Here is a 25,549-nt window from a genome sequence, read left to right on the forward strand (position 1 = left end):
TAAAAAAAGAGTTCATGGATTTTGGAGAAAGTGGTGATTGAATGCATTTTATGTGAAAGTAATGAAAATGATTCACAGTTTTGTCCACATATACTTCTGTTTTGCTGAATGTGTGTAGAGTGTTGACAGTGTGACTTCAGGTTTGACCAATGCATGATAGCAATTGACTAAAACTGTAATCAAAGAACACATTGCATTCATGATTGGAAAGCAACAAAGGAATTGTACTGTTCTTTCTGCAATCTTAAGAATAAACTACCTTGTATTATGTAACGTAGAGAGTTTTGAGGTGGCTGAAGTTGGTGGAAGGAGGGCTTGAGGGCTTGTGTGTCATGTTTGAGGGCAAAAATTTGTTTGTCAGCCAGATTGAATGGTTTTGAGTAGAGAGCTTCATGAAGATCACGCCAGGATGTCTGGGGAATTGGGTGATAAGTTATGCATTTGTGTTTAGAGTTTACTCAACACCATCTTACTGTCCATAGATGCCTAAAATCAGTGTTGGGAAGCAGAATTTTTGCATCAACTTACCCTCCAGCAATTTTTGATATGAGGTACGCTTGTGGAGACTCTGATTTCTGGAGTGACTGGAGACATCCTGTGGTCTGGGGATCCAACAGCAGTACAGGTAAAATTGCAAAATGTCTGCTGTGAAAAAGGTCATATACAGTAACTTACAGTAGGAACAATGAAGTAATTACTGACTTCTACTGGCAACCAATAGAGACTGCAACAATTTATCTACTAAACAATATGTGGGCATTTTTTTCAACATTGTAGGTATAGGGGTCAACAGGCATGTTGTTGTCTAAAAAATATGGTGCTGAATGGCAGTGTGACGCTACTTCAGCTAGAATGCTTTCATGTGACTAGAATTTGACTAGGTACTGTATGTCTTATGACCGAATGAAACATTTAAAATGCAACTATCTCTCTCTCCCCCTGACAGACACCATTCAAATAAAAGGTTCAGTGTCTATGTGGACCCTGGTGCTGTGTGTGGGTTGGCTCATATGTAGGGTTACAGTTTAGCTACAGAGTATTACCAATGTGTAGTTAAAGTAAGTGTAAGATTTCATAATTGATAGTATTGTTAGTATCAACAATATTTACATAATAAAACTTATATAACTCACGGCAACCTTGGCAATTAATGAGCTTGCTCACCCACATAGCAATTGTATTGATTTTTAAACTGATTTCTTGTCTTACAACTTGGCTGCAGCTGTGATTGGATGCAGCATTAGTATCTGAAGCATCATACATCGGATGCATCAGAAGATATTTAGCTCCATGAGGCTTTATGCATTATTAATATTTGCATATAGTTTGAGCATTAATTACTTTCTTTTTTTAAAGTATTATATATTTCTGAATAATTTTGATTTCAAAAATGTTATTTGCCTGTGCAGTTTTTCACAACTGAAAAAATGCCTCAGCCTTTTCTGTGTAAAGAAACAGAAAAGCGAGCAATATGACCACAGTAATTTCCACAAAAAAAAACCCTGTCCAATTAACTGGAAATGAGCAGAGGTGTCAGAGATTAAATGTTAAGTTAAAAGTTAGTCACATATGTGGGGGTTGAGTGCTTGTTCTTGATGACATTGTTCATCATTTATACTGGTAGTAGAATGTCACTGACACATTTGTTTATGTTGTGGGACATATTAGAAACAAAATTTCACAATGCAGTTAAACTTTTTATGTAACACTGAGGAAGATCAGATAGTTGACATAACGGACTGATCTCAGCATTGTGTGTATGATTTTGCTCATTAAGCTCATGAGTTGTGAGCATGTCATCTGAGGTATATAAAAGCTTTATTGAGTGGGCTCTGTTCTATTATTCACTAATTTCATGTAGGCTACACCCAAAATATACTAATAAATAAGTTAGTAGTCTGTGTGTTGTGCACGTTTCAGAAACATGTATGTATGACCAATCTTTATTTTTTTTTAAACAGTTTCCTCTGACAGGAAGTAAAACCCACAAGACTTTTAGCACATACAGAAAGTTACACACATATTGGATGTCACATGATTCTGTCATGCACAAAGTAAGTTTTAGCTCTTAATTCTTATTAAAAGTCTGGACATGACACTATAAAGATATTCTGTCCATGTCAAAACATTTTTGTGCATGTTTTTCATAAACACTCTTCTCTCCGAATATTCAAAATTTTTCTAAAATGCTAGGGAGACTAGTGATGTCTATATTGTGACGTAATGGTGTCAAGAAAAAGTGAAACAATCGGATATCTTGGAGTTTGAAGTTAGCACTATTACATTTACATCTCATCAGAAACTCAAACCTTACAGATGACAAACATAGAAATCTAAAAAGAATGATGTGGTTGTGACTTTCACTCCACTTTCTCTTTCATTTGTTAAAAAGCTAAAGGTAGTTAATGGCTTAAATAGGAAAGAACTGTGTATGTGCTTTTTGACAGCTGACAAAAAGCTCAACAACAAGTAACTCAAAACGCGCTGTAACAAAATATTCTGACATTTAATGCTGTTCAAGCTAAGTTTGCCAAAAGAAATTAAATTTTATTTATATAGTGCCAAATCATAACAGAAGTTCACTCAGGGCACTTTTCATAGAGCAGGATCTCAAAAAAGTGTGAAAAGTGCAGGTGCAACGTTTGTTTTCTCTTATAACTATCTTTGGAGAAAAGTATACAATTCATGCTGTGATATGCTTGCTTGCCTTTTTTGGCACATACTATTACTATGTAAACTATCAACAAATGCATAGGTTTATAACACAAACTGAGGTTGAACTGGCTCATATTGATAGCAGTATTTATATTTTGGTGGGCCATTGTGTAAAGATTGATTGAAAGAATATATTATTTTTACCATAAAAGGCCAGTGTAAACATGAACTCAATCAGATTAAAAATGCAACAACATATATTTTTTTCCCTTGGTCTGAACCAGATAAACCAAACGACAGGTGTGAAAGCAGCTTACTGCCTGTCTGTTGTATTACTGCTTCACTCACGGTTTTTCATAACAATGAAAGTATGAATTAAGAGTTATAATTGAAAACACACCAATCAGAACCTTCAATAGATAGATAAAAGGGCCAGAGTCAGTTCATTCCGTTTGGGAGCGATGGATCCAGAGAGATGTGAAGGAAGAGGTAGTGGACATCAGAGAGGAGGAGGAGAAAGAGCAGCAGGGAGAGGAGAAAGAGGTGAAGGAACAGTAGGAGTTGGAGGAGGAGTAGGGAGAGGAGGAGGTATAGGAGGAGTAGGAGATGCAGGAAGAGTTGGGGGACGAGAATCTCTGGCCCGTCCCAGACCAAAGACAGGATGCTGAGGCAGTATAATTTGTTGTTTGGTGTGTTGTGCATAATTTCAAGAAATGTGTGTAAGCAATCTAGAAAAACTGTAATTTTCTATGGAGAGCAGGAGTTCCGCCACAAAACACAGATTAACTGTAATCATCTGTAAAACTAGGCAGTGCTGATCAAATAAGAATCGAGATTTTGTCAAGGCAGGACATATTTCTAAACATATTTCTAAGACTAAAATGTTTTCATAAACATAATATAGTGTACTGTTCAGCTCTGATATAAGGACTTTTCTGACCTGGCCGCCATGTTGAAAACGGACGATACCAAACCAAACTCACAGTTTGTCATCCACCAGCCGGACCTTTCATCGGTCCAGTGCATCCTGGTGCTACCTCATTGAATTCTGTGTGTCGAGCAGGAGTGGGAGAGAGAGAGAGAGAGGTCATAACACTTTTAGCAAAGAGCCACTGAAGACCAAATAAATACTGTGTGTGGTTTCGCTTATATTCAGTTTACTTTTTTTTTTTGATTAACATTTTAAATGTTTTACAAATTGTCTGTGTTATTTAACATGACAGCCATATAGCATAAGGCAGGCATGTCATCTTGATCTACAGGCTAATATCTCCACAGTTTCCGCAGGAAGGAAACAAAAGCCACGACCAGAAGCATACACATGAAATGAAATTTCGACACTCAGATGTAGAAGTAGACTTGCGCCCATGCTGAACGAGTTCTTTTTCTGTCTGCCACGATGGCGACGAGACTGCTTCTGCTTCTCTTTCTAACAGGACCTGTGATTGCCAAAGAACCACCGGGTGAGAACATTTAAACAATTTTTAAATTATAGGTGAATTTTGATTTTAACAATTACTGTTTTAGCCTATTTAAATATGTCTGAACAGTTAGTTTGCTTATGTGCTCTGGCAGATCTTATTATAGTGTTTTACATTTGGTAATCATGATGTGAAGCTGCTTCACTTTTTTATTCAATTTTATATCTAGTCTTAGTTACTAAGCTATAGTGAACACAAATCTTAATATGTACATAATGTACTGTATGAGAGATTTTAACCATAACTTTCATGAAATCAATACTATAAAGGGGGTAACCACAACGGCCTTGACATAAGATTAGACCATGATGTTGTAAATCAGCTCTTAATTATCAAATTTAATTAAAATCAGTTTAAGATAAAGCCTTACTTCCTCAGTTATTCGCATTTTGTCTAAATTCCCCTTGACGTCATGCGCTGCCATTTCCTCATTGTAAGTGTATGTTTGAGAGACAGACAGGGCTGTTAGTAGTCTATTGTCATTTGTGTAGGTCTACCTACTCTATGTGTAACCCTAATGATTTTTGCTTTATTTTCTTCATGAAACTATTCTGTTGGTCTCAACCCGCTTGTGTCTGACAGATGTGGACTGTTTGGTGGTGAATCTGCAATATGTTCACTGTTCCTGGCATAAGCAGGGAACTCCAGAGGTCAATTACACCTTCTACAGCCGGTTTGTAAAGTTTGATGACAGTTACCCTAACAAATAGAAAAAGCTGGCACTGAAATTGTTTGCAATCACTTTCCATACACAATTATGGTCTGCAATTGTCAGTGTGGTATTGGTCAGTGTTGTAGTTTGTTTCCATGTAAGCAAATGTCTTATTATTTCATCCCTGTTTAGATATTATAAAAACTAGACTGGCTGCATACTTGGCTTTGTGTGTGACTAAATTGTGATTTCTCCACAGTTTCAGTAATGTCAATGAAGTCAGTGAGTGCGAGACCTATGTGTTGGAGAACAGCACAAACATTGGATGTAACCAGCCATATGGCGACCGGCTCAACAGATTCTACAGATTTTACTCCGAATTGGTACATGGCGAAAAGAGATCTCTACAAGAGCATGAACTAAAAACAAAAGGTATTTACTGGGGTTCAATATAGCATTGGGAGGTACTATTCAAAACAGTAAACCAATTAATGAGTTAAAGACTCCCATTAAAAGAAGATTTGATGGGAGAGGTTTACCTACTTGCAGCACAATTTGAACTTAAATCTATAATCTTTCTCCAGGAAAACAATGCTAGTTTTTTGATATTTAAAAACAGGCAATAAAAATATATTTTCATGCTTGCACTATTACCTTGTTGTCACATTGTATATTCTCTATCACTGAATGGTCTGTGTCGTCTCCAGTCAAGTTGAATCCACCAACCAACCTGACTATCAAGAATGAATCCGACTCTAACCTGTGGGTCTATTGGAACCAGACGGCTACAAATTGTGTTGAGAGTGAGATTCGCATCAGGACTAACAACAAGAAGTGGGAGGTACGCTATAAATCTCATCCTTCCTTTGTATTATATTTTTTGTTTTCCTTTCGCCGCCCATCTCCCTACTCAACACAATCTTATTATCCCCAGATGTCTAAAATCACTGTTGCGAAGCAGAATTATTGCATCAACTTACCCTCCAGCAGTTCTCGATATGAGCTGCAAGTGCGGAGCAAAGTGGGGTACAATTGTGGAGACTCTGATTTCTGGAGTGACTGGAGTCATCCTGTGGTCTGGGGATCCAACAACAGCACAGGTAAAATTGCAAAATGTCTGCTGTGAAAAAGGTCATATACAGTAACTTACAGTAGGAACAATGAAGTAATTACTGACTTCTAATGGCAACCAATACAGACTGCAACAATTTATCTACTAAACAATATGTGGGCAATCTTTTTAAAACACCATACAGCTATAGGGGCAACAGGCATGGCAGTGCAACACATTGTCAGCTAGAATGCTTTCATGTGACTAGAATTTGACTACATGTGTGTCATGACTGAATGAAACATTTTCAATGCACCTCTCTCTCCCCCTCCCCCCAACAGACATCAATAAGATGAATGGTTCAATGTCTGTGTGGACCCTAGTGCTGTGTGTGGTGGGTGCTATCACCCTCATCCTCATGGTCATGACACTGCTGCACCACGAAAGGTGGGTTGGCTCATATGTCATATGTAAATGGTGGTAGTTGTATAGCCAAAGAGTATCACCAATGTGTATTTACTTCCTCGGTTTTCATAAATGATAGTATTGCTAGTATCAATAGTATGTACATAATCAAACTGCTATTAGTGTAATGTCCGTGCAATATATCTGAAAAAACATTAGGACATTGGATTCTATCAACAATCCCTATATGATGAAAGCAGAATGGGGGATATTGTCTTATTCTGAGAAGCCATTTTCATAATTGTAGTTTCAATATCTGACTGTATCTTACTAAGAGAGCTCCAAATGCTCAAATAAGTCATCAGATTCCTCCTTACTAGCCTTGCTGTCTGTTCTTTATAGTTCTGTATAATGCTGTTTGAATGAATGACATTCACTTGACATTCACACTTCATCACAGTGAAGTCTTAAATTTTCCGGTCTATTTTCTATTTTCTTTAGTCTATTAGCTAGTATCTTATCTGCCTTGTCACCCGCCTCAAAATGAAGCCTTGGTGTTTTAATAAAAGCATAAGCCGTCTCCTCATGTAACACCCTCTGCAAGTCCGCTCTTGTACCAAGAAGAGATTTCCTAAAATATAAGTTGGATGAGTCAGGCATATGATGTTCCTCCAATCTCCTGCATTTGTCACATAATTGTAGCTTTTTCTCTGCTCGCTTGCATTTCACATCTGCAGAGTAGAGTAATCCAGCCTCAACAGGTAGCCTTGGAGGCATTGCACACAGTAGAAACTGAGATAACACACAATTCAAATGTATATCATTTCATATTTCATTCTTTCTTATGAGGGAGACAAAGTCTTTACTCTTGAGGGGAGAAGTATTACGTCGCTGTTGTTTGGACAGCTGCGTGGTCACTTACAAGAAAGGGCGGTTTGAATAGAAAATATATTCTTGACTGTCTGGGTTGACTATACACCACACATCTGTAACTGATAACTGTACCTGAAACTCGTGTGTAGCAGCAGAAATATGACTATCAGATAGAAGAGGGCCCTTAGATAAACCTAATGCTGAGTTTGACACAAAATTAAAATCACCTCCAACAATAAGGGTCACATGATAGGAATACTGGGTAGAGTGTATTTATTTTTTTGAAAGATATTTTTGGGCCTTTCTGCCTTTATTTTGACAGGACATTGGATAGTTAGAGGAAAGAGTGAGAGAGATAGGGGGTGACATGCAGCAAAGGGCCACAGGCTGGATTCGAACCCAGGCCGCTGCAGACACATACGCCTCTAGTACCCTGGTTACCTGTGGAGGAGACCTGGCCCGACCATTGTTGTTTTTTTGACCATTCAGAATTTAAGTGGGTCTCCTGTAACATCACCTGACATGTAAGAGGCAATATTTTGTATTCAAGGAACAGTCTTTTTACCAGTCCATAAAAGTAGAATTTTGAGATATTATATCACCACAAGATGCCTTGTGGGGGCATGCAGAGAACTGAAACTGAATAAATCACTTCCATATCTCTCAACTGCCGTGCTGAAGAGTTACAGGGAACAAGAATAATGTAGATGAGCTGTTGATATGATCATCTGAGAGTGAAAACATGTCTTCTTCCTATACAGGCTCAGAATCATCCTCATCCCCATGGTTCCCAAACCGTCCCTGATCCCTCATGACATTGAGGTAAGTAGCATCCAGAGCTCTGTGCCATCTCCGTGAAATCCTCAGTCACACAAAAGATTTTTATTCAAACCTAATCTTTTTTATTTGGTAGCAAATACAGTTTTGGACAAAAACTATTGTCATCAAAAGAATTAAATGACAAGACTAAGAATAAACAGCCATGCTAGCAGCTTTGTGACTGTACTCAACACTGTTGACGTACCCCATTGGGTGCAATAGTGAGTGACAGGAATGTCATGTGACTGCAAAACAAGTCAAACCTTTTTTTCTTTTTTGAAGGATTGGTTTCAACTCTCCAAAGGCCTGAAAGAGAGTTTTAAGGCCAACTACAATGAGCGTGCCTGTCCTGTTCGAGAGTACTGCCATGTCTCCCAGTCCGACAGCGAGAGCTCTGGCAGCTCCACCTTCTCTTTCACCACTGACCAAACCGACTGCTCCATCTTCATCCCTGTAGACGAATCAGACCTCTGCTCCTCTTCCACCTCAGCAGCTCTCGTCTCATCTGAGGAGGCGGAGCAGGTTTCTGTTTAGGAGTCGTCTCAGTCAGGGCTAGCCTACCAAAAACACATATTCTGCATGACTGCAGGGATTAGAAAATGGAAAAATTATGCTATTCTGAAGCTGTTATTGTTTTAGGACAATTTAAAATCTATCTCATCTAAAATATATATTAAAGACTTGTCAACCATTTGAGTCACTCATAGCCACTGTACCCCAAAGTTTTCAATTCGTTCAATTCAGCTGCACTGAGCTCTACATTTTTTGCTGACTTACTAATAAGAAATTGACTTGTGAGTTCATTTTTGCTTCTGCCAGGCAATTGTTCATTATCTGTAACTTTGTATTGATATATGTGTCCATTTTTCACAACCTATTTAAGACAGTTTGTAATGAAACACACCCACATGCATAAATCACAAAATGTCGATCCAAATAGACAAGTTAATAGGCATATGTTATCTATACTACTTGTATAAGTTATTGGCTTTATTAGTGGTTAAAAATTATTTACTAATAGTTAGAAAATAATTGATGGGTTAAAAAAATAGCTTACTAAGGCTTTGTCTGCAACTTTATGGTTGCCAAGTCTGAAAACTCCCTATGGATATTCCAACATGATGCTTGTTTTGTCTTTTATACTATTTGGAAAAGGTTTTAACAACATCAGTATTTATGTGGACGGGATGACTGATTAGAGAGTAACAAAAGGAAAGGGTGGTGATGGCGCGGTGGATAAGACATGTCTTTAGTGTGAGAGACCTGGGTTCAATTCCCACCAATTTGTCCCTGTGCAAGACACTTAACCCCTAGTTGCTGGTTGAGAAACCGATTAGTGTCTACTAATTAATGATTAAATGTAATGTAATTATTACCAAATAGAAAAGGATAAACATCAGTTAAAGGGAGTTTTCACAACCTGTTCTTAAGGTCATCCAATTGATTTATAAAGCATTAGTCAATAATTAAGCCACTTGTTACTTATCACAAACCCTGTAATAAAAAGTGCCTCATTAGAATGTGACACCACAACAATATCCAGATGACACAGTCTTTTTACATTTTAATGTATTTCAATGCACTTTTTAAACATTTGGTTTGACGTTTTTGCTTTTTGTAACCTACTTGTATTTTAGTGTTTGTGTCCTACATCTAGCGTATAACGTTACCATAGATTGTATTAACCAACGGCTGTGTAGTAATCCTTGCTGTATTTTTCTGTTTTTGATCAATAAATATATAATAATATAATATGTTACATCAAATGTCTAACTGTAAACATTGTCCAATCTGCCCCAGCCAGGTATCTCCTTGTCCATTAGAGGGAGTGCAGATGCATCCCTGGTGCAGTGTCCCACACAGTACGGAACTGAGTCAACGCATTTTTCAGATTCAAGAAGGGTAGGGCGCAGGGCGGCTGGCCCCCGCAAGAAGAGATACAAGTTAGCTACTTCCCTAGCTGAACCGATCAGCTATCGCAATCAATTGATGTCTTCAGATGAGATTTAAGGATTTACTGTGCATTTAGTTGGTTTGACGCTAATTCGCCGTTGGTCGTCCACACATTACAACCCGACAAAATGTCAGATCCTTCGGTGGCCGACACTCGCCGGTTGAATTCCAAGCCGCAGGACCTGACGGATGCTTACGGCCCCCCCAGCAATTTTCTGGAAATAGACGTTTACGATCCACAAATCGTTGGAGTTGGACGGAACCGTTACACAACTTACGAAGTTCGCATGCGGGTAGGTGCACAAACCAAAAACCGAAACACATTGTTGCGGAATTAGCTTAAATTCGCTAAGCTAGCTCGTAATTATAATGTTGTTGCTAGCTAGTTAGCACGTTTAGCCCAGGGAGTGAGGGGCTGTGACGTTGGCGTTAGGCGGCTGGAGTAGCTCAACATGGCCCTCCAGTAAAAATCGAGAACCGGGGAGTGTCAGAGGCCTGGCTTGTGGTATTTGCCAGATGTTGTTTCACGTAGTCATCAAGGCTGATACGTAGAAGTTTCGTGGACATTTCAACGACTTCCAACGTACACGGTGAAAGGTGATTTATAGTTTTGAGGCATGTCGCCAGTGTCGAGTTAACGTTAACATTGTTAGTTAAGTGCCTTTTAAAGCAACCACTATGTGGCTAGTTAGCTTTAAATCCAGTGAAACGGGATGAAACAACGATAGCAGGAAAAGAGGGAGTCCCATGAGACACCGTGAAACAAACTTGCCCCTAGACATTCGCTGTCAAGAAACTTAGGGCCGTTTTAAAATTGTTTCCCTGTCTATACGTGTAACGTTGTCGACAACGTTAACTAAACATTAAACAGAACATACCACTGTAGATAAATGAGTTAACATGCTAACGATTAACAATATCTGGTTTTGTGGAACCAGGAGAAATGGTATGCAGTAAAGTTGGTCTCTTAAATTACGTTTGTATCGGGTGTATTATTATACTTAACAAATAATAAGAATATGAATGATAACTAGTGGTTGTAGGAGGTGTATTAAGTTTAACTTCCTCTTTAGGAAGTTAACGTTTGTAAGCGTGAGGTACAGAAAATAACTGACACAGCTTTACTTGAAGACAATATTTTCAGGAACCTCATGCTGACACTGTAATTGCAATTTAGTAGGCTTGAGTTGACTAAAGATCCTTATTTATGAGGTGTCTGTGGCTATCTCCCAGGAGAGTTGGCACATCCCAATATGAAAAGGTTACTGTTTTCACCACTTGAATGGGGGTTTTTTTTCAACACACCACTGACTAGTTTAAGGCATTTTTTGTTAACTTGAGTATCCACTGCTGTCTCACAGTTAGGCAAACCTAAACAAACCAGGTCAGTCCAGTAAACAGTCATCACCTTTCACTGGAAAAGCATTGTCTCATTCTCCCACTCCCACTCAATGTCTGCAGCAGTGAATCATGTGAAAGTTATGCAAAAGGATCAACCATTCTGCAACCAATGAGAGATGCTTAAATGCAAACTTTTCAGTGTAGTGTGAATGAGGTTTGCTTGGCAGGCATCTTTAATTGTATTTCTAATAATCGCATGAAACAATATTAGGTTAAAAATCCCTTTCACACAAAAGCTTTTTATGCACAGACCATTCATTTAATTTAAGATCACCTTAAATTATGTATGGCCATATATAACTGGTGTTTAAACCATGAATCCATATGCTCCAATGTCAGGATTTGTTTTTAAATGATTGTAAATTGAATGTATTTGGGTTTCAGAGGACGTAACAACCAATTTGAAGATATTTGAAGATAAGACATTGCGCTCTGGGAATTCATTCTCACCTCAAACTAGCATGCTAATGTAATTGTTGACTTTCATGCCAGCAGTTTAGTCAAATTATGGTGCTAAGAGAGATTTGTTTTTGTCACAATATAGCAACTTTTGTCTCTTCAAGTACTTCCACAGTACCTTCAGAGCTCAGTCATGATAGTTACCAGTTGATCAGCAAGCCTTGTTCTCACTTTACAATGCGTGCAAATGAGAAGTCAAGTGCTGTTTTGTTTTTTCTCCTTTTCCTGTGCAGACAAACCTTCCCATTTTCAAACTGAAGGATTCCTGTGTGAGAAGAAGATACAGTGACTTTGAGTGGTTAAAGAATGAGCTGGAAAGAGACAGTAAGGTGAGTGAGCAATAATGGTATGTTTGTGGCTAGTCTTTTTTGGGCAGCCTGCCTGGCGTAAACCGTTATTTACAATGATCTGATAAGTGACCATGTTAGTCTTACAGTGAGGATACTACATATATAGTATTTTATCACATAAAGGATGCAGTAGGATTGCACTGTAAGTTTTGTCTTCTGTGTTGATATAGCAAGTGTATGTTTTGTGGCATCCTCATTAACTGTGTTGAATAAGTTTATAGTTTATATGCCTCTGCAATGTCATTCTAAATAAGTTTATTTCTTGGCTGGATCTCACATATATGAATGGAAATGTCTGCAGTTTTTGACAGCACAGCGAGTGTGGACTTTGGATTTCATATTTTGCTGCCCTGTTTCTCATCTTTCCTGTTATTTGTGTTGATGTCCGACACCTTCAGATTGTAGTACCATCTCTGCCGGGCAAAGCCCTGAAGAGACAGTTGCCATTCCGTGGAGATGAGGGCCTTTTTGAGGAGTCCTTCATTGAGGAGCGGCGATCAGGACTGGAGCAGTTCATCAACAAGTCAGTCAGTTCAGCAGCCTTAAATTTAAATAGAAATGTTGTGCTTTTAAGAGTAAATCAAGCAAACATATTTGTCACATAAAAATGTGGAAAATATAACGTTGGAATGATAATGGCTTGCTGATTAAAGGGCTACAAGACTTCCAGACATTGCCAAAATGTCTAGCCGTACACAAGGCTTAACCTAATCTGGGACTGTGCGTCAGCTAACTAATCCGCAGTTGTATTTTCCCGGCCTCCATGAAAATCCGTTAAAATGAGTCAATTTTGTCTATTGTCCGTTTGTGTGTGTTTCTGTAGAATTGCAGGTCATCCCTTGGCCCAGAATGAGCGCTGTCTTCACATGTTTCTGCAAGAGGAAAGCATTGACCGTAACTACATTCCTGGAAAAGTACGACACTAAGGGTTACTGAGGGATGTGTGCGGGTGGGAGTTAAACTCTGGGGTGTAGATCTGACTGTCTATTCCCTCCCGTCTTCTCTCAGTCTCTCTTTCTGCTTTATCTCTCTTTCTCGCCATCTCTGTATACCATTATAAAGTCATGTTCACTTTATCTTGGGATACAGTATGTTCTACTATACATAAGGATATGTTAATAATGTTAAACTCTGTGACTCCTCTCCCCTGTGCATTTGTTTTATAACTGTACAATAAGGAAAGCACCCCTCAGTAGTTGTGATTGTATCGTGAATATTTGGCTCTTAATCACAATTAAATTTTCAGGAATGAGAATAATGTGAGATGCATTCAGTCTGTCCCCAATGAGTGTCATATATTCATGATTGTAATATAATGTGAATAAAGTAGTATTACGTCTAAATATGAGTGTTGGCACTAATGTGTATCAAAGGGATGCAGACTGTAAAATGAGAGTTCTGACCCTGTTCTGTTCTCTTTTTCTTTTTGTTTGTTTTGTTTTTTTTAGGTATGAATGAAGTAAGTTTGCTTTATTTTATCCTGTCTCTAAAAGCTTTCTGGAGGTTATAGGAGGTTGCATGGCCAAGACCAAAGGCGATAGTTCACAGACACTTGAGTAAAACAATGCTAATAATATATGTTCGCAGAGATCTTACTGCATTGTATTATTTTACCTTAAATGTGCCACACATAGTCCCTGGTTGTCTTATAAAACAACTAGTCATTCTCCAAAAATGGTGGAGTAATCATGGTGTGTTGCAAAGGGAATAACATTCTGCAAGCCAGTTTTGCGTTACCCTTGATCTAGTGTGTAGTTAGAGAATAAAATGAATGTAAAATCTAATTTGCAAAGGTTTTTTTTAACTAGTAATGAGTGTACTAGTGTTACAACAGCTATTCCTCAGAAACTGGCTCACAGAAGTTCCTCATTCCACCAGTATCAGGCCAGTGGAAACACAGACCACCACTAGTGTTTTGAGTTATGTGAACTATTGTTTAGTGGGAATACGTACTGTACATGACCCATGACTAAAGCTCTACTTGAAACATTGCTCTACTTGAAACATTTCTCTCCAAACTAATTCTGATTTATTGTCATTATCAACCGCATTAATCATCGGCTGCATGGCAAACTTGCACGCTTTCTTTGCAAATATTCATGTGTCAGTCCCGCTGACTTCTAATTTTACATGCCTCTGATCACTGTCATGTTGTTCAGTCTGTTGATTCAGATCTTTTATTTCCCCAAATTTCTTTATTTTTTCAGACATAGATAAGTCTGTGTCTGGAACAACAAAGCAGTACATTTTGCCACCAAGTAAATATTGATTTTATGTTCATCAAACACCTGTCTCTTGCATCCTAAGTCTATCAACAAATCTACAGTTTACCTTAATGTCTATACATATAGCAGCAATAAACCAAAAATCGCATTCCACTAAGTGCATATTTGTCACATACTAGTCTTAAAACACATGAGGAGCATCATTGCATATCTTCGCAAAGCAAATTGAAATTGACATGACACATTAGTGATACAAATATCTGCACTGCGTGATGCTTATTGGTGAAGTCTGATATGCAGTAGCCCCCTCTCATCTCAGGGAATATCTGTCAGTTCTGACACCATGGCATGAAAACTGCAAGCAGATCTGTGTAGTGCACCACGCTGAGCTCGCATTAGAGCTGCCGTCATTTTTTTGACCTGCCTGCCCGATTGAATGCGAATCAATTACAAGTGCTGTCGATCTAAATGCATAAACAGAGGCAATAATCTGTTTGAGAAAGTGGTTTGAGAAATGACTGTAATGCTCCTCACTTCCTGACCTGGCTAAATTTAACGGATATGAGCCATACAAACAAAGAGCAGAAGTCAGCATGTTTAGTTTTATTCCAGGAATTAAGGACTCATTCCATTTATCCTGGTTCCACAAAAACAGACAAAATATGTATGGCACTGAATGAGTGTACAGCTAAAGGCTGTCTATTCATTCTGTCTTCATATTTGTTTTCCATTATGGAGAGTCTGCCAATGTATACAATGTATACAATGTGAATTTGATTATTTGAAAAGTTTAGCCATTGGTCATTTCTGTGAATGATACTATAATACTGTGCCATTACATTAGTCAGTGGTGCTTCAGTAGATTCGGTTCAAAGACACTCAAACCTTGAACATGTCTGTGTATTATTTCTCACGTTTACTGTCTGTCTCTTTCTCTCTCTTTTGGCAAAGACAATACAGACTGCTGCACCTGCCCCATGTACATTTATTTCTACATCACGTCAATACAAAGCCGGTGGAAATGTCAGAACTGATAAGGATCAACGGTGTAGGAAAAACACAAATATTGCTCCTGGACAAAACTTAAAAAGAGATCCAATCTATAAATTGTTTGATGTCGTGTCTTTATTCAGTCATTCCACATACTTTATGTACATTATTTGGATTCAGATATCAGTGGAAAAGAAAAAAGGTTCCATATGTAATTTTGTCATAGATAGATTTTGACTTTTTTTTTACAATGAGTATTATGTTTTCTGAATGTCTTTTTAATTGATTTGATCAAGTTTAAAATCAGGGTAATTTCCCGCTTTGATTAAAGTTTTGTTTTGCTAGCGGAGACGTGATTCTGATGATAACCTCCCAAAGTCGAGCAACATGTAGCATCATGAAAAAGACAGTGAGATGGTCATTCCAGTCAATATATTTCCCCTGAGTTTTAAGTTCAGACATGCTTTCTTGATTAGTTGTTTTAACTCTGCTGTCTTGGTTACATTATCATACCTACACATTGGCTGTGTGTTGTCAAATCAGATATTGGGAATGTTCAGTTAGGTAAATAACCATATCTAAGCACTGTGACAAGCGGTTCATTTTATGAACAATATTTCATTGTTTAAAGGCGTAATCAGCATCTGGTTTATGGAGCTGAAATAAGGCTTATTCTGCACTTATTTTCAGCTGATTAATTCTTTCTGTCAATATTATTGTGAAGTGTATTAATACATGTTATCATTGCAGTTCCACTAGGGGTGACGAGGGAACTTCTTAATTCTGTCCACCAATTAAATTTCCTGCTGCCTGCTGTGTCATGTCTACATGTGTCTTTTCAGTTTTAAAGAGTAGAAATAGAAGCAGACTCACTAAAACTCACCTTTCAGCTTGTGGTTAGTGCGTCACACTGAGAAACCGAGAGAGTCATGGGAGCTGGATGAATGGCAGATAACCTAATTTAACAATGAAATGGAAAAAGCACATGAAGACGTTGAAATTGTTTAGTTTAATTTTTTACAGTACTTTGCTTAAATCTTACATCTTGTACATGATGTTTTTACTATATTTTAAACTTTTTTTAAATGGTCAAACCCAAACCATAGTTTTTGCTTGCGTACTGGTTAGTAAGTAATTACTGCTGTGGTGGGATTGGATGAGTGTTGTGTTTCACTTTGTTCCCAGCATTAATGTTCTTTAAACCCTCTCCTTAGAGCAAAACTATAAAACCCTTCCCACAACGTCAAAATAATAGAACTGTTGGTACATGTACCTACATTTAACTCTTGTTATCTCAATAGAACTTGTATGTGTCGCACCAATGTACACATTAATAAAACCTAATACACTGACAGAACAGCTCTGGTAAAGTGTACCTTTATAAACCATAACACACAAGAAGGCCCTTTTTATGTGACTATAGCTGAAGCAATAGGTAAATTAACTGGTTTGTCAGTCAACATAAAATATATCTGCAACTATTAAGATAATTGACTAATTGCTTGCTTCTGCCTTTTTTTTATGTAAAATGCCAAACATTTCCCACTTTCAGATGTGAAGATTTGGTGCTTTCTTTGTCATACAGTATATAATTGTAAAATCACCATCTTTGGGTTTTACACTGCTGTTTGGATAAAACAAGCAATTTGAAGACCGCTTCTGTTTGGATAAATTATAATAAGCGCTTTTCACTACTTCCTGGCAATTAATAGCCAAAACACATTAATCTTATTTTCAGTCCTGCTGTATAACGAAGAAAGGCTATAAAATACACAATAAATTTAGTGTGACAAAAAAATATAAACCCTCCCCTGCTGTTCAGAAAAAGTCAGACTATCCTGCCTTAGCCAAAACAAAAATGACCATCCCTTCTTCTCCCTGAATACTGAACTATTATCTTATCTTTGACCAATGTAAACACATCAGTAACAAAACTCTTTTATAGTGCTCATAAACAGAAATCATACAATACAGTATCAATTCTAAATCTTATAAACCACAAGATTAAACCTGAGCACAGTCCTAGTGCAGTAATTAAAAAATACAGGTTATGGCAGGAGAGAAGAATTGTAAACAAAGTTTGGCACTGCACTGGCAACACTGGGCCTTTTTGTTTCACTGAACAGGAATCCTTAAAGTCCTCTAATCTTTTTCTTGTAGTTCACTTTCAGGAAATACAGGGATTAACAGGGGAAGAGGAATTCTGGCCACAGGTGGATTAAAGTTGTCCCAGAATAGTGATCTCGTGATGTAGACCTTGAACTACAGGTAATCCAAAGTAGACATGCCTGTAATTGGATGCAATTGCGGCTTCCACATGAATTTAAAAAACGGAATTATAAAAAGAAGATGCATACCGTGTTGCACTTCATATAGTTCAGTACCTGTGTTAAACTATGCAAGAAAAAATGTGAAAAGTCAGGTTTATTTATACATCCCCCAAATCAGGGATTTACAACCTGTATTGCACACAAGTCTCTCTATCCACGCATTAAGATTCAGGAAATAAAATGTTGGAAACCTACAGAAGAGCAACTGCTGGGGGATCCCTATTTCAGTATGGCACAAATATGTAGAAATAGAAAAATGTATTTGATATCCTTTATTATGCTGGATTTAGAAACAAAGTAGGGAAAATGCTGCTGTTCTTTATCTATACATTTAATACTACATCTTAAGGTACAGCAAACCTTTCACAAGTAGTGCTGAAATGGTTGTGAAGAGTAAGCTAGTCAATAGGGATTAATAAAGCTCTGCTGCTGTTTGAATTGACTGTACGGTGCACAACCATATGTCTTCAAATCCATTGAAACGCAGAGAAGGCATAGGAACCCTGGGATACATACACCAACCCTGACCTTCCTCAGCAGTGAGAGCTGTGACCTACAAAACTAGTGAGCTTTGATGTTCTGGCCTTGTCCTGAGTAATGAAAGTGGGCAGACAGGATGGGCACAGTGGGCCAAGTCAGAGATTAGGTGGTGTTTTGTTAGCGGTTCTAACACTGGAGCCCAGTGTGCAGCCATGACGCTTGCTATGTTTGCAGAGACACACAGTTGGGTTAGCTTGATAAAGTGGAAGTAAATTGAAAGAGCAACCCAAAGCAGTGTGACTGGGCAAGGACAAAAGGTGAGACGAATGGCTACTATAGTACCAGGACTGAGAGCGATGAGTGTAGAGGGAGAAAATGCAAATCCATTTTAACTAAAGTTACCTCTGGTTATAATACAAGGCATGAAAATCAATACATTCAGCCTTTCCCAGAAACAGAAAAAATAAAAAAAATTAAACATTTCACAACAACAATTGAAGAGTAAAGATAGCGGACGTGACTGTTCGATGGCTTGGCTTTCAAACACGGGTTACCCCATTTCAAAAGTTGGTACGACACTTAATTTCTCTTTTTATTTCTATCCTGTCAGCACAAACTGTTAGACACTTTAGAGCAAAATGTAGTCAACAGTCTGAACATACTAAAACCTAAATAAAATGAGTCACTTGACGGTTGAAATGATGTGTTCCTTTGCATGGCTGGATTACCATCAGATTTACAGGGGCCCCAAATGCCCCTTGTTATGGTGTTGACCTTTGCCTGCCTCCATACTCTATAAGTCAGTGTACTTTTTGACTAACTATCAAAACTATTGAACTGATTGCATTTGGGGCCCTATCCCTCGTGTACTCGACAGATTGTAACAGCATATTCCTAAAAACAAGTTTTAATGAAAACACTTGGTTACACAGGGGCCCGCGGGGCACCCCATAGCTTAATTTTGAAATCAATCAAAATGCTCTCTCCTCTGTTTTTATAAAATAAAATAATAAAATAAAACTTATAGTCCAAAAGCATGAAAAACAGTACATTCAGCCTTTCTTGGGAACAGAAAGAATGAATCGTAGTCCAAACCTTTAAACATAAAAAGAAAACAATTCAAAGAATGAACTTTCAGTCTCTTTCACAAACTTAACTGAAATATTCAAACCCATGTCTTTTATGCCTGCCATCAATAAACCATTATACACCTAACTACAGGTTCGTCCATTATCCCTGAGCTGTGGATCAAACCCACATGAACCCTGTAGAGATTAGGGTTGTGGTTCGAGGTCGCATAACCTGTGTTGAACCATTTAGACCAATGGAAAAATAAGTATGTCCGAGGTCCTTGTTGGGGTCCAAAAAGGACGAAAGAACTGGATGCCTCAGTGCTGGACTTGCTATGCCAACACAGGAAGACCCTGTTTGTCTTGGTGAAAATGGTTTTAGGAGTACATTTTGATGCAGCTCCTCTACAACACAGAAGGACAAGATGAGTAATAAAACAGAAGTCGACAAAGGTTCTAAATCATTTTAGCTCATATGGTGCTTTGGTTTTGAGGATTCCCAAACAAATTTGAGAAACATCAAATTACTGCAAACCAACTGACATACAATAACAAGGGGCCCTATGGGGACCCTGTAGATCTGGTGGTAGTCCAGCCATGCAAACAAACACATGTCATTGAGTGATAAAATTTTAGTGATAGATGTTTACACTGTTGACTACTTTTTGCTCTGCACAGTAGGAAAATATCTAACAGAGTTTGTGCTGACAATACTAAAAAGAGAAACTTAGGGCCGTACTGCCAGTAAATAATATTGAAAGTATTTCTACAACCATCAGCGCAAAAACTGGGGTGGTTCTGGGTAAAACTAATGGCGAAACTTCCTGTGCTAAATTTTAATTATAGATGTTTACACTGTAGACTACTTTTTGCTCTGCAAAGTAGGAAAGTATCTAAATAGTTTGTGCTGACAATACTAAAAAGAGAAACTAATGGCGAAACTTCCTGCGCTGATTTAGCAAATCCAGTACTGAGACGCCCAGTTCTACATCCTTTGCGGAGCACAACAAGGACCTCAAACATACTTATTTTTTTGTATAAATGGTTCAATACAAGTTATGCAACCTCAGACCACAACCCTAATCTCTACAGAGTTTGGTCCACAGCTCAATCTCTGGCTAGCATTGGTTTAGAAGTCCTTAAAGTGCTCAGAATTTACAGGATGGAATGATTCCTGTCCAACAGGAAGCAGCACGTGAAGCTAGGAAAACATGGTTCTGACTCTAGTACTGGCAGCACCGGTTCCCCTCAGGGCTGTGTTCTTTCCCCTCTGCTCTTCTCCCTGTACACCAACAGCTGCACCTCAAGCCACCAGACCGTCAAGCTCCTGAAGTTTGCAGATGACACCACCCTCATTGGGCTCATCTTTGGTGGGGATGAGTCTGCCTACAGGTGGGAGATTGACCATCTGATGTCCTGGTGCAGCAAGAACAATCTGGAGCTCAGTGCTTGTATTACGACCTCAATGGTTGTGGATTCTAGGAAGAGCCCAACCCCACCCACCCCCACCATCCTGTGCGACTCCACAGTCGACACTGGAGAGTCATTCCATTCAGGGATTGGCTGCAATCTTCCAGCTCTCCAGGACCTGTACATTTCCAGGACTCTGAGGTGAGCAGGAAAGATTGTGGCTGATCCCTCCCACCCAGTTTCAGTCATTCCCCGCTGCGGTCAGACAGGACCAAAATGTTGACATGTTACATTGGTACCACACCTGACCCCACACATTCATCAACATACAACTTTGAACTGTGTACACTGGGCGGCTGTGGCTCAGGGGGTAGAGCGGGTTGGCCGTTAATCGGAAGGTCGGCGGTTCGATCCCTGGCTCCGTGTCAAAGTGTCCTTGGGCAAGATACTGAACCCCGATTTGCCCCTGGCGGCTGTTCCGCCAGTGTATGAATGTGTGTGAATGCTACACTACAACGATTGAACAGTAAAGAAACTGCTGGGTTAAAAATACCCCAATTTGGGTAATTTTGGTAACCTAGTGTTGGGTCGGTCTCTTTTTGACCCAGCACAAGTTGTTATAACACAGCAGCTTGAATTCAGCATGAGTTATAAAATTAACGCAGCATTTTTTAGTGCGTAGAACATTTGTTGACAAATCTATTTGATCACAAGGCCCCTTTAGTAGCATTTGATCATATCATACCATTCCGTATATTCTGAGCACTTTAAGGACTGCTCATCCATGTTGGCTTGAGATTAAAAGTTAATGCTTGGCTTCACTGGGAACAGAAGTCGATCAAAAAATCTCATCACAAGGCAACATCGGTTGAGAAAGATCATGTGTTAACACTGAAAGCTACAGAAAACTAAATGGACACAATGATGAGATTGTTTTGTCAACTCCTGTTTCCGAGGTCAAGAATGAACTTTCAGTCTCTTTCACAAACTTAACTGAAATATTCAAACCCATGTCTTTTATGCCTGCCATCAATAAACCATTATACACCTAACTACAGGTTCGTCCATTATCCCTGAGCTGTGGATCAAACCCACATGAACCCTGTAGAGATTAGGGTTGTGGTTCGAGGTCGCATAACCTGTGTTGAACCATTTATACCAATGGAAAAATAAGTATGTCCGAGGTCCTTGTTGGGGTCCAAAAAGGACGAAAGAACTGGATGCCTCAGTGCTGGACTTGCTATGCCAACACAGGAAGACCCTGTTTGTCTTGGTGAAAACGGTTTTAGGAGTACATTTTGATGCAGCTCCTCTACAACACAGAAGGACAAGATGAGTAATAAAACAGAAGTCGACAAAGGTTCTAAATCATTTTAGCTCATATGGTGCTTTGGTTTTGAGGATTCCCAAACAAATTTCAGAAACATCAAATTACTGCAAACCAACTGACACACAATAACAAGGGGCCCTATGGGGACCCTGTAGATCTGGTGGTAGTCCAGCCATGCAAACAAACACATGTCATTGAGTGATAAAATTTTAGTGATAGATGTTTACACTGTTGACTACTTTTTGCTCTGCACAGTAGGAAAGTATCTAAATAGTTTGTGCTGACAATACTAAAAAGAGAAACTAATGGCGAAACTTCCTGCGCTGATTTAGCAAATCCAGTACTGAGACACCCAGTTCTACATCCTTTGCGGAGCACAACAAGGACCTCAAACATACTTATTTTTTTGTATAAATGGTTCAATACAAGTTATGCAACCTCAGACCACAACCCTAATCTCTACAGAGTTTGGTCCACAGCTCAATCTCTGGCCAGCATTGGTTTAGAAGTCCTTAAAGTGCTCAGAATTTACAGGATGGAATGATTCCTGTCCAACAGGAAGCAGCACGTGAAGCTAGGAAAACATGGTTCTGACTCTAGTACTGGCAGCACCGGTTCCCCTCAGGGCTGTGTTCTTTCCCCTCTGCTCTTCTCCCTGTACACCAACAGCTGCACCTCAAGCCACCAGACCGTCAAGCTCCTGAAGTTTGCAGATGACACCACCCTCGTTGGGCTCATCTTTGGTGGGGATGAGTCTGCCTACAGGTGGGAGATTGACCATCTGATGTCCTGGTGCAGCAAGAACAATCTGGAGCTCAGTGCTTGTATTACGACCTCAATGGTTGTGGATTCTAGGAAGAGCCCAACCCTACCCACCCCCACCATCCTGTGCGACTCCACAGTCGACACTGGAGAGTCATTCCATTCAGGGATTGGCTGCAATCTTCCAGCTCTCCAGGACCTGTACATTTCCAGGACTCTGAGGTGAGCAGGAAAGATTGTGGCTGATCCCTCCCACCCAGTTTCAGTCATTCCCCGCTGCGGTCAGACAGGACCAAAATGTTGACATGTTACATTGGTACCACACCTGACCCCACACATTCATCAACATACAACTTTGAACTGTGTACACTGGGCGGCTGTGGCTCAGGGGGTAGAGCGGGTTGGCCGTTAATCGGAAGGTCGGCGGTTCGATCCCTGGCTCCGTGTCAAAGTGTCCTTGGGCAAGATACTGAACCCCGATTTGCCCCTGGCGGCTGTTCCGCCAGTGTATGAATGTGTGTGAATGCTACACTACAACGATTGAACAGTAAAGAAACTGCTGGGTTAAAAATACCCCAATTTGGGTAATTTTGGTAACCTAGTGTTGGGTCGGTCTCTTTTTGACCCAGCACAAGTTGTTATAACACAGCAGCTTGAATTCAGCATGAGTTATAAAATTAACGCAGCATTTTTTAGTGCGTAGAACATTTGTTGACAAATCTATTTGATCACAAGGCCCCTTTAGTAGCATTTGATCATATCATACCATTCCGTATATTCTGAGCACTTTAAGGACTGCTCATCCATGTTGGCTTGAGATTAAAAGTTAATGCTTGGCTTCACTGGGAACAGAAGTCGATCAAAAAATCTCATCACAAGGCAACATCGGTTGAGAAAGATCATGTGTTAACACTGAAAGCTACAGAAAACTAAATGGACACAATGATGAGATTGTTTTGTCAACTCCTGTTTCCGAGGTCAAGAATGAACTTTCAGTCTCTTTCACAAACTTAACTGAAATATTCAAACCCATGTCTTTTATGCCTGCCATCAATAAACCATTATACACCTAACTACAGGTTCGTCCATTATCCCTGAGCTGTGGATCAAACCCACATGAACCCTGTAGAGATTAGGGTTGTGGTTCGAGGTCGCATAACCTGTGTTGAACCATTTATACCAATGGAAAAATAAGTATGTCCGAGGTCCTTGTTGGGGTCCAAAAAGGACGAAAGAACTGGATGCCTCAGTGCTGGACTTGCTATGCCAACACAGGAAGACCCTGTTTGTCTTGGTGAAAACGGTTTTAGGAGTACATTTTGATGCAGCTCCTCTACAACACAGAAGGACAAGATGAGTAATAAAACAGAAGTCGACAAAGGTTCTAAATCATTTTAGCTCATATGGTGCTTTGGTTTTGAGGATTCCCAAACAAATTTCAGAAACATCAAATTACTGCAAACCAACTGACACACAATAACAAGGGGCCCTATGGGGACCCTGTAGATCTGGTGGTAGTCCAGCCATGCAAACAAACACATGTCATTGAGTGATAAAATTTTAGTGATAGATGTTTACACTGTTGACTACTTTTTGCTCTGCACAGTAGGAAAGTATCTAAATAGTTTGTGCTGACAATACTAAAAAGAGAAACTAATGGCGAAACTTCCTGCGCTGATTTAGCAAATCCAGTACTGAGACACCCAGTTCTACATCCTTTGCGGAGCACAACAAGGACCTCAAACATACTTATTTTTTTGTATAAATGGTTCAATACAAGTTATGCAACCTCAGACCACAACCCTAATCTCTACAGAGTTTGGTCCACAGCTCAATCTCTGGCCAGCATTGGTTTAGAAGTCCTTAAAGTGCTCAGAATTTACAGGATGGAATGATTCCTGTCCAACAGGAAGCAGCACGTGAAGCTAGGAAAACATGGTTCTGACTCTAGTACTGGCAGCACCGGTTCCCCTCAGGGCTGTGTTCTTTCCCCTCTGCTCTTCTCCCTGTACACCAACAGCTGCACCTCAAGCCACCAGACCGTCAAGCTCCTGAAGTTTGCAGATGACACCACCCTCGTTGGGCTCATCTTTGGTGGGGATGAGTCTGCCTACAGGTGGGAGATTGACCATCTGATGTCCTGGTGCAGCAAGAACAATCTGGAGCTCAGTGCTTGTATTACGACCTCAATGGTTGTGGATTCTAGGAAGAGCCCAACCCTACCCACCCCCACCATCCTGTGCGACTCCACAGTCGACACTGGAGAGTCATTCCATTCAGGGATTGGCTGCAATCTTCCAGCTCTCCAGGACCTGTACATTTCCAGGACTCTGAGGTGAGCAGGAAAGATTGTGGCTGATCCCTCCCACCCAGTTTCAGTCATTCCCCGCTGCGGTCAGACAGGACCAAAATGTTGACATGTTACATTGGTACCACACCTGACCCCACACATTCATCAACATACAACTTTGAAATGTGTACACTGGGCGGCTGTGGCTCAGGAGGTAGAGCGGGTTGGCCGTTAATCGGAAGGTCGGCGGTTCGATCCCTGGCTCCGTGTCAAAGTGTCCTTGGGCAAGATACTGAACCCCGATTTGCCCCTGGCGGCTGTTCCGCCAGTGTATGAATGTGTGTGAATGCTACACTACAACGATTGAACAGTAAAGAAACTGCTGGGTTAAAAATACCCCAATTTGGGTAATTTTGGTAACCTAGTGTTGGGTCGGTCTCTTTTTGACCCAGCACAAGTTGTTATAACACAGCAGCTTGAATTCAGCATGAGTTCTAAAATTAACGCAGCATTTTTTAGTGCGTAGAACATTTGTTGACAAATCTATTTGATCACAAGGCCCC

General features: G+C 39.6%; 2 protein-coding genes across 3 annotated transcripts; both read left to right on the top strand.

The window, feature by feature from the left end:
• The first annotated feature begins 3,964 nt into the window (after window positions 1-3,964).
• LOC119894956 (cytokine receptor common subunit gamma-like) lies at window positions 3,965-9,695 on the top strand. Its single transcript, XM_038707676.1, has 8 exons — window positions 3,965-4,118; window positions 4,719-4,809; window positions 5,048-5,220; window positions 5,496-5,629; window positions 5,723-5,888; window positions 6,181-6,286; window positions 7,879-7,939; window positions 8,219-9,695. Exons 1-8 carry the CDS (start codon window positions 4,055-4,057, stop codon window positions 8,468-8,470), a joined length of 1,047 nt encoding a protein of 348 aa, XP_038563604.1. The 5' UTR covers window positions 3,965-4,054; the 3' UTR covers window positions 8,471-9,695.
• Window positions 9,696-9,815: 120 nt separating this feature from the next.
• On the top strand, window positions 9,816-16,139 carry snx12 (sorting nexin 12). Of its 2 annotated transcripts, XM_038707678.1 has the most exons (6): window positions 9,819-10,182; window positions 11,983-12,078; window positions 12,498-12,622; window positions 12,923-13,013; window positions 13,548-13,558; window positions 15,276-16,139. In XM_038707678.1, the coding sequence occupies exons 1-5, from the start codon at window positions 10,018-10,020 to the stop codon at window positions 13,551-13,553; spliced, it is 483 nt and encodes a 160-aa protein (XP_038563606.1). In that variant the 5' UTR covers window positions 9,819-10,017; the 3' UTR covers window positions 13,554-13,558; window positions 15,276-16,139. The 2 variants fall into 2 exon arrangements, with proteins under 2 accessions (XP_038563605.1, XP_038563606.1); XM_038707677.1 differs by lacking the exons at window positions 13,548-13,558; window positions 15,276-16,139 and having other exon boundaries at window positions 9,816-10,182; window positions 12,923-13,442.
• Window positions 16,140-25,549: the final 9,410 nt, after the last annotated feature.

This window comes from Micropterus salmoides, unplaced genomic scaffold, assembly GCF_014851395.1.
Source record: "Micropterus salmoides isolate LMB-PRFRI ecotype aquatic unplaced genomic scaffold, ASM1485139v1 Ms_hic_scaffold_9, whole genome shotgun sequence".
In the NCBI taxonomy this organism is placed as follows: domain Eukaryota; kingdom Metazoa; phylum Chordata; class Actinopteri; order Centrarchiformes; family Centrarchidae; genus Micropterus; species Micropterus salmoides.